A 9254-nucleotide genomic window follows, 5' to 3' on the forward strand; every position below is an offset into this window, starting at 1 on the left:
CAGGAAGCTGTCGAGGAACAAATTCTCCTTTCGCTCTTATTATATTTGGAGGATGCTAAGAGAGTTATGTAGAGTTAAGTTGTACTGTCTATATGTTTCCTTCAATATGATGCTTGTTAAGTCAAATGTGAAAATGTACAGCAAAAGAGTGAGATTTGTTTTTGGAATTTTCAGTGGTTTTCCTGGAGCTTAGGATGGATGGTCCGGAATAAGGGATTTAAGGATCAAGTTGCATGAAGTTCAGCAGATGCAACTGTAAGCAAAGCTGGGTGGAAGGTCAAAAGAAGACAGGTAGCATCTTGCTCATCTGAGCTTCAAACACGTTCCAGTTGTGATTACACCTTGATATTCTCATTCATACCCTTACCAAGCAGTTGAATATACCCAGTTTTCCTGAGGGAGACAAGTTGTGCTACTTGAAAATTCCTGATTTCCTACAATTTGACACATTAGGAGTTAGTGTGCAGACCAGAAGTGGGTTTCTGCATGAAGTCACTGTAATGCTATTAGCAGAAGCATGTAATTTATGGAGTGTTAAGCCGGGGAAGTCTAGGGATGTCAGCTCTACGAGCTTCCCCTGCATGCTGGATGACAAGTATGCAACTAGTGCATCATGACAGAGTGAACACACACACCCATGTGTTTGCACATGCACATGGAAATGAGAGAGAAATCTGACGGAACTAGCGCTTGAAGATGAGCATGATGACACATGCATATTGGTTTCTGACAGCACCAGATAGCAAAAATCTGGACCCCATACACATGCAGTGATAGTGGGTACCTTTACGCTTGTATTACACTCACTGTCATACCTGCACAAGCAGCTACATGAACAAGTTAACATCTGTCTGAAGCAGTTATTATACTAATAAGTAATTAAGTATTTTAAAAAATCTCCACAATCTAAGATGGCAACATATTTCTACTTTCTTTTCAGCAGCAGATTGTAATAGGGTTAGACACACATACATTCCTATCTTATTCCATGAAAAAGCAATCAGTGTCCCTCACATAACCCTCATAGAATCAGCTGTACAATAACTTTAGCATATTTTGTGATGGCATTCAAAATTTTACCTTTATACTGTCAATATTTCATGAGTTACAGACCCTCGAAGTACATAGGGATGGGTCAAAGTTTTTTGCTTTTAATTTGCGTTGTTTTTTTTCCTCAGCATTTCATATCTTCTCGGATAAAAGAGATAGCCATACAAAATGTTCAAGGACTGTAAAACACACTTGAGCTGTGTTAACAACTGCAGCAAAATCAATTTTACATAGAAAGCACAATCCACATCAAAGTCTAATTTGTTTAGTGTGATTTTTTTTCTACAATCAGCTTTGAGCATCAGTGTCATTGGATATGTCATAGTTTCATAGAAAAACTGCACCAGTTTAATGTAGATGACATAGAGTAACAGTAGCAATACTTGGTACCCTGGATGTGTTATCTGTTTTCTGATAATTCACAGGAGAAATCTTTAAAAAGTGCATTTTGGCTTAACTTTCAATCATCATATCACCATGTAGGCTATAGGTGGTTGGTAAAAACAAGGTTAAGCATATGAAACATCTCATTTTTACCTAGTTTTTGATACCAGGCACATCTTCTAGCCACGATTCCCTCTGTCAAAATAATTTGCAGCCCAATATGTGTAACCGCATGGATTGTAAGCACTGCGAGCAAGCCGAATGCACAGGTGCCAGGACAACGGCTTGACTTTGGAGGTCTTTTATTCATTTAAACATGCTTTTCATAGATAGTGCCCAAAAAAACGAGGATGTTCCAGATTCTCCAGATATCTTGTGCAATGTCCATCCTGTGTGCTCTGGCAAGAGACTATTCTGTAGCTCTTGGCACACCTGAGGAATGATTATTTAAACAGTGCTACAGCATAATTAGTAAACAGCTGCTATATTCTGTAAAGAAATAAAAAGTCACAGCCAATCTTTCAGAGACATTGACAGGGGCACCATGTGTTTTTCTGTGTTCAATGTGAAGACAACGCATAGCAGACTATCACCTACCCTATATTATATATACTGTAATATGAATGGGCCTGTGTGCATTCCTTGTCTCCATTCAAAGTCAGTACATGGGGACGTAATCTCGTTTTGCCAGTCCATTCTGTAATACATAATGGTCTGGCTGCAGCACACAATCATCCTGTTATAGGAGAAAAAAAAAACTCTGCCTTGTTTGTATTTCATTAAGCCGATCAGAGTTGTCACAGGCAGAGCTAAGCGAAGGATGCAGCTTCGGTGTTTACTCAAAATAGAGACGGGTGGAATTGTTTTGGTGGAACATTTGCATGATGGGAGGCAAGCATTGTCATTAAAATCGATAGTCCAAAAAAAATCTAGCAGGGCTGCTTCACTACATGATCTAAATCCTTGGAAAACTTAAAATTTTCAGTGTGGTTGGAGGTTGTTGTTGTTTCCTATAGTGAAGATAACGGTAACAAACAGAGAGTTTAAGGGGGAGAATGGCATCGCAAATGAGCAGTGGCTTATATCCACATCCTACTTTTGATGAGTCAGAGTAATAGGGATGCAGAAACCATGGATTGGCGTTAAACCATCAGCACCATATCAGAGGAGTTGAGGCCTCAGACACCTGGTTACTGAGCAATTTTAGACTTTCTTGGAGAACTCTGATCTCTGCTATCATTCATATCTGCTTTATCACCCATCTACATTCTTTTCTAATTTACCTTTCATTTAAAGGCACTACAGTACTACCTAAAGACTGACCCAACATCTCCTCTGCTTTTTCCAGGTTGCCAGCCCTTGCCTTTGAAGTATCTTGACTGGGCAGATGTGGAATCTATAGTTGCAGTGGTTTTCTCCTGCGTTGGCATCCTGATCACCTCCTTTGTCACCTTCGTGTTCATCCAGTACCGTGATACACCTGTGGTTAAGTCCTCCAGCAGAGAACTCTGTTATATCATCTTGGCAGGCATCTTCCTGGGTTATATCTGTCCATTCACCTTAATCGCCCGTCCCTCAGTGGCCTCCTGCTATTTGCAGCGGCTCTTAGTGGGCCTTTCATCTGCCATGTGCTACTCAGCCCTCGTAACCAAAACTAACCGCATTGCTCGTATTCTGGCCGGCAGCAAGAAGAAGATCTGCACCAGGAAACCTCGCTTCATGAGCGCCTGGGCACAGGTGATCATTGCCTTCATGCTAATCAGCGTGCAGCTAACTCTGGAGATCACGCTGATCATTCTGGAGCCTCCCGAGCCAATCAAGTCGTACCCGAGCATACGTGAGGTCTACCTCATCTGTAACACTAGCAATGTAGGCATGGTGGCGCCGCTGGGGTACAACGGACTGCTTATCATGAGCTGCACTTACTATGCCTTCAAGACACGGAACGTCCCTGCCAACTTTAACGAGGCTAAATACATTGCCTTTACAATGTACACTACCTGCATCATCTGGTTGGCCTTTGTGCCCATCTATTTTGGCTCCAACTACAAGATCATAACCACATCGTTCTCTGTCAGTCTGAGTGTAACGGTGGCACTGGGGTGCATGTTCACACCCAAGATGTACATTATCATTGCCAAGCCGGAGAGGAATGTCCGAAGCGCCTTCACCACGTCTGACGTGGTGCGAATGCATGTTGGAGACGGAAAGTCTGCGGCTCCATGCGGGAGCAACAGCTTCCTCAATATGTTCCGCCGGAAGAAGGCTGTATCTGGCAATTCCAAGTGAGTAAGCTTTCATGTTGTTCTTTTTGCTCAATGTTATGGTGTGTTTCCTGGGGTGACTGGGTGAAGACCAAATGATAAGATGCCAAAACACTCACTGACTTGAAAAAAAAAACATTACAAAGTACAGTAAACTATCACTTATTTGCAAATCATTCTAGGGTTGTTGTTTTTCCTGTGATGTATAAATATTTGAGTGTTTATGCATGATGTCAGTGGTCCATTTTTAAACTTCCCAGTACCCCAGTCAATGTTAAAGTAAACACATACACTGATTTATATGGCACATTCCCCTCCTTCTGAGAATGAAATATTGTAGCTGAATTCACTAGAAACTCAAGGCGGGACGTTTGCTGCCATTGAAAGCTAAGACATGTCAGTGATTATTAAAGTATAGCATCTAAACTAGATATAAGACTTGCATATAACTTTTTTGAGATCCACAGCAGTGGCACATGGACAGGTGACTAAAGTAAGGAGTGGGGCAGAGAATGACAGTGATCTCAATATGTTTAAGTGTTGTCTCTTACCCTGTGCTATGCAGCCTATCTAATCTTCTAACCCTTTAACCTTCTACACTGAGGAACATACTGTAAAGTGTCAAGGCTGGCAAATGTTTTTGGTTTTGGCGGCGGTAATTCAACTCCTTTCCTGCAGGGCTGCACTCTCAACTGAGCTATTGAGTTATTTTATTGTCATATACCACCAGAGGAGGGACTCAGAAGCTCACCAGATGGATGATCTCTGAAACCAGTGAGACTGCAGAAATAGTTTTAAAGATGAAATCAATAATTTTCTCCACAATTATGCCCAATGTAGTGCAATAATAATAATTTTAAAAAAGCTTAATTGAGAAGAAAATTGAATAAGAGTGCAGTAGGATCACAACTGGTTAAACTCTGAGTTTGAGTTTGTTGACTTTTTTCTGTATTCGACAGAGACAGTCCGGCTGGTTAATGTATTTGATGAAATAAAGATATAAATATGATCCTCTGTGATGCTGTCACTCCTGAGCTGGCAATGACAAACATATTTTTGACACTGCAGCCCTCCAAGAAGGAGATCTGCCACCCTGCTGCTTTTGGTTTATCCTGAATTAACCTCACATTTAACTTTTCTCAGCATGAACACCCTCCCCTAACCACCTCCCTAATGAATCACCTTAGAGCCAGTCCTAGCTCATTGTGCACTAAACTCAACTGTCGTCTACGGGCCAGTACAGGCACCAACACAAATACTTTGCAAATGCATGCGTCCCATTTATACCTTCGTTAGCAGATAGGGATAGAAATGAACTGGATGGCTCTTTATCCTGTGAACTCAATGTCTAAAGCAATTTGAAGATCATAATGCTGTCCACAGCACATTATGGATCACTAATCATGATGTTGATAAATGTAATGCTCTTTAGAGCTTATGAATGGACCCTTGAGCAAAGCTGTTAATGTCCAGTCAAGTATTTTAACATGCGTCAGGAATGTTGAAATGCTGCTGCTCTGTTTGTGTTACCGTATGTTGCTGCTATATTGGTGTTGTATTTCTGTCTCCACCTCCTGGTTTCCTGTGAAAGTAACTTGGGTCTTTATCTCGTTCATAGTTCTAATGGCAAGTCTGTGTCATGGTCTGAATCAGGTGCAAGACACCCTCCGAGGGGGGGGAATGTGTGGCACAGACTGTCTGTGCATGTGAGGAAACAAGAAGCCAGCTTGAATCAGACGGCGGTCATCAGGCCCCTAACTAACACCCCCGACCCCCACAGTTGCGAGCCCTCCACCTGCAACCTTGGCACAGACCCACATCTCCCCCAAGAACCGCCTGGAACTAAGCCTCTGTACAACCTGGCCGAGGAAGGCGACGAGGGCGACGCACAGCGCCCCCTCTGGACCTCGACTTGCTCTGAACAGACGCAAGGCCCGGAGTCTGATTTAGACGAGCCGGCTCCTTATTTGCCCTCTCGGAACACCGCCACGGAGCGCTCGCAGGGTGCTGTGGTGGACACACACAGCTCCCACGTCCCTTCACTGAACGACCCCGCTGCCAGGGAGCCGATCCCTTCCAACCAGCCTTTGAGCTTGACGCCATCTCAGCTTCCCTCTGCCCCACGAGTTGGAGCGTTCGAAGATGAGGGGCCCGAGGACGAGGAGCTGGACCTCTTGCACAGCTACATTTACGATGCCAAGGACGAGGGGAATGGGGAGGACGGGGACGGGGAGGATTTAACTCGGCACAAAACAACTCTGGAGGATTCCCTCGCTCTGTCTCCCCCATCCCCCTTCAGGGACTCTGTGTGTTCCGGGGAGTCTGTCACCGGCTCCCCCATCATTGAGTCGCTGCTCGGTAGCCCTCCAAGCTCAGTCTACACCTCAAACATCCTCCGAGACTTTGCACACAGCTCCTCAACACTGTGAGAGCAAAAAAAAAAAAAAAAAAAAACAAAAACGTTACTGACACGGTGGCTGTCAACAGACTTGTGCATCACACAGGCATTTTTTTTCCCACATACACGCACAAACATACATACAGTTATATTATTTAACATTTCAAGGTTTTTAATATTTATTTATTTTTTGCTTTGCCATTTGCTCGCTTGTATTTATTACTCTGCTTTTATCAGTAAGTGGTTAATAAAAAACTAAGTAAAGATACATCAGGAATTGTCTAAAAGTGCTACGGTCTGTCAGTGCACAAAGCCTTTTTCTGTAAAATGTTAAACTGGGAACAGTGCCAAAACTAGTCAGCTCTCATGCCAAATTCTGATGAATGAAGCAAAACTGAGAATCATTTAAAAAAAAAAAAAAATAAATAAATAAAATATATATATATATATATATATATATATATATATGTAGCTGTGGTTTTCATAGGCAGTGCAATTAAGTGGTCTGCGAGAAGAAGAAAAGAACACAATTCTATGTGTATATACTGTGTTTGCAGAGTGCACTTTGGCACATCCGCAGGCCAGACTTCTGCTAAAAACCGCGATAGCTCAAGTGCGTTTGAGTTTCGATTAGCTCTGCTCTTCTCTGACGCACACTTATAGGTGTCTTCACGGGTACAGCAGTCACAGTATCTGCTTTTTTTTCTCATTAATTAACTCCACCTCAGCTTCCTCTCATCAGACCTCATTGCGATTTAAATATTTTACAAATTAACAAGGAAAAATGTCGGTTGAATATTGTGTCGCCGGGTGTGCTCACCGCAAAAATATTATTTAACGAACTGAGATTTTTCCGCTGAAGACTTGCGCTGTATGATATATGGATATAATGTGCCAATCAAGAGTTGTTATCAACCTACATCCCTGCTTTTTCATGATGTAGCTGATACAGGTAATAGCGTGATTGTAGATGATGGCAATGTTGTTTATTCAGTTTACACTCGATCATTACCCTGAGAACAAGTTTTTTCTGCGCATGGGACGTGATAAAAGAAAATGCTGTTGCTTCCCATGCAGTGTTGATGTTTCTCACGTTTTCCGATTTTTGCTGTGTCGGTGTAATGGAAAACACATTACAAGTTGTACAAATTCTCAAGGTTTGTAATACTGTTAAGCCATCTCTTGTTTTTTCACACAGGTGGTATGTTTGTAATACTGATAAATGTTTCTATATTTAGAATGTCATCAGAAAAAAAAAGAGTTTATACATTTTGAAACTGTCCTCAGATACTTGTCCAGGAGCAGTGTGTTTGGTTTTTTGGGGTAACTTTTATTAAGCTAACTTGAGTCAATTGTATCCTATTGAATACATTTGGTTGTAAAAGTAACCAATGATTAGTTGCTTCTTGTAATGAGATTATACATGTTTCGATTTTTGCTTAAATCTTGCATTATAAACTTAAGTAGTTTACTTGAGGTTAAGTTTCTTAGTTCTTTATCTATAAGAATGCAAGTCATTGCAAAGTACAAGACTACACAGTACGTAGTGCAATTGTATTGTATTTCCAAATGTTTTTAGTCGATTATAGTGTAAGTTGTTCAATGATTTTAACCAATGTAAATTATACGAGGTGCCACCTGTTCAACACTGTCCAATCTAGAATGAAATAGGCCTTTATGTTTTGAGTGAGCTGAACATGAACAATGCTGTAAAATAAAAACTATTTATATTAAGAAGACTGATTACTGCCTGCAATACCTTGAATAAAAGTGGTAGCCATCTGGTTGGACTGCAGAATAGGTACTTTAAATCAATGTTTTTCAAATCAGAGTTTACGGGCCACTGAGGTTTTCAAGGTATCCCAAACAAATGGTTTGTAGCCTCCAGAAATTCTTTTTTTGTGACCTCACTCAGGTGTTTGCCCTTCTCTGTGCAGATCATGTACAGTTGAGCAAAACATGAGTCGTACCCATGCCAAATTTACATTTATTTAAGATTTTTATCCAATTGATAGATTTCTTCTGGTAGGAAATGATTTAAACAAGTGACAAAAGTTTTCGGAGATCTTAATGATACTGAGGATTTTAACTATTTCAATGTTTTTTGTTGGTTGGTTTGTTTGTTTGTTTTTACCCTAAAATGCCATGTCCAACACTATTCAAACCACTTTTCAGTAAGTATTTATTTGCCACCACAGCAGTAAAACAGTTTTTTTTTTTTTTTTTCAAATAAATGCTGACCAACGTTGGGATTGATCAGTTCCCTCCACAGATTCTTAATGAGATGCTGCTGGGCTGCTCCAAACTGTTCATGTTTCCTGTCAACCATTTTTGACCACCTTTGACTGTATGTTTTGGATCATTATCTTGCTGAAAGGTCTAATGCTGGCCATGGCCATGACTGCCTGGTGTATTCCTCAAGAATGTGAATGCATTCCGACGATGCTGTTACTTTTACAAGGTTGCCTGGTCCATCGAATGAAAAATGCCTACAAAGCAATAGATTCCCTCCACCATGCTTATGCTTTGGTATGGCATTCTTGGGCTCGGATGCTTCTTTCATATTTTCATCTCACCCAACCACAGAATCAATAATCAAAAGATTTCCTCCATATCATCTAGTGGAAGTTAAGTAACTTTTGTGTGCCTGTCTTGGAGAAGTGGAGTCCTTGGTCAGTCCCACGGAGACCACATTTGTTCAGAGTCTGCTGGAGTGTGTCTGTCTTGAGATGCTGGTGCCTGAATTGTTCAGATTCTTCAGGATGGCCTCAGTGGTGATCCTTGGAATCTTCTTGGTCTCTCACACTACCATGCTTGCCAATGTTGGGGTTACTTTTGACTTCCAACCACGCCCTTTGGAGTGTTTCACAGTGTGAAACTCTTTACCTTTTTATTATGCTCTAAACTGTGACCACTGGCAAACATCTGTGGGATTACAGCCTTTTCCTGTCTTGTGTGCAGCCACAATGCACAGCTTTCTCACAGGAATGGACCATAATATCAAGCTCAAAACTCAAAGATCTACGCTTTTTGATTTTTGGGTTTGATTCTGAATTGAGAACCACATACAGCTTGATGTGTAGATTCTCAAACATCTGGGTCATATTAATCCTATAGAGCTTCAGTAGAAGACAACTGGCCTTTGTTTTTTGGTTCTT

General features: G+C 41.3%; 1 protein-coding gene across 3 annotated transcripts in view; it reads left to right on the forward strand.

Moving 5' to 3' along the window:
- LOC111572587 (metabotropic glutamate receptor 1) overlaps window positions 1-7833 on the forward strand; it is a 45299-nt gene extending 37466 nt beyond the window's left edge. For 2 of the 3 annotated variants that reach the window (XM_023276317.3, XM_055015963.1), the window contains exons 8-9: window positions 2783-3719; window positions 5317-7833. In XM_023276317.3, the coding sequence (XP_023132085.1) occupies window positions 2783-3719; window positions 5317-6127 (1748 nt within the window). In that variant the 3' untranslated portion in view covers window positions 6128-7833. The remainder of the gene's footprint in view (window positions 1-2782; window positions 3720-5316) is intronic. The other variant, XM_055015964.1, reaches the window with a different exon arrangement.
- Window positions 7834-9254: the final 1421 nt, after the last annotated feature.

The sequence above is a fragment of the Amphiprion ocellaris genome, chromosome 12, assembly GCF_022539595.1.
Source record: "Amphiprion ocellaris isolate individual 3 ecotype Okinawa chromosome 12, ASM2253959v1, whole genome shotgun sequence".
Classification (NCBI taxonomy): domain Eukaryota; kingdom Metazoa; phylum Chordata; class Actinopteri; family Pomacentridae; genus Amphiprion; species Amphiprion ocellaris.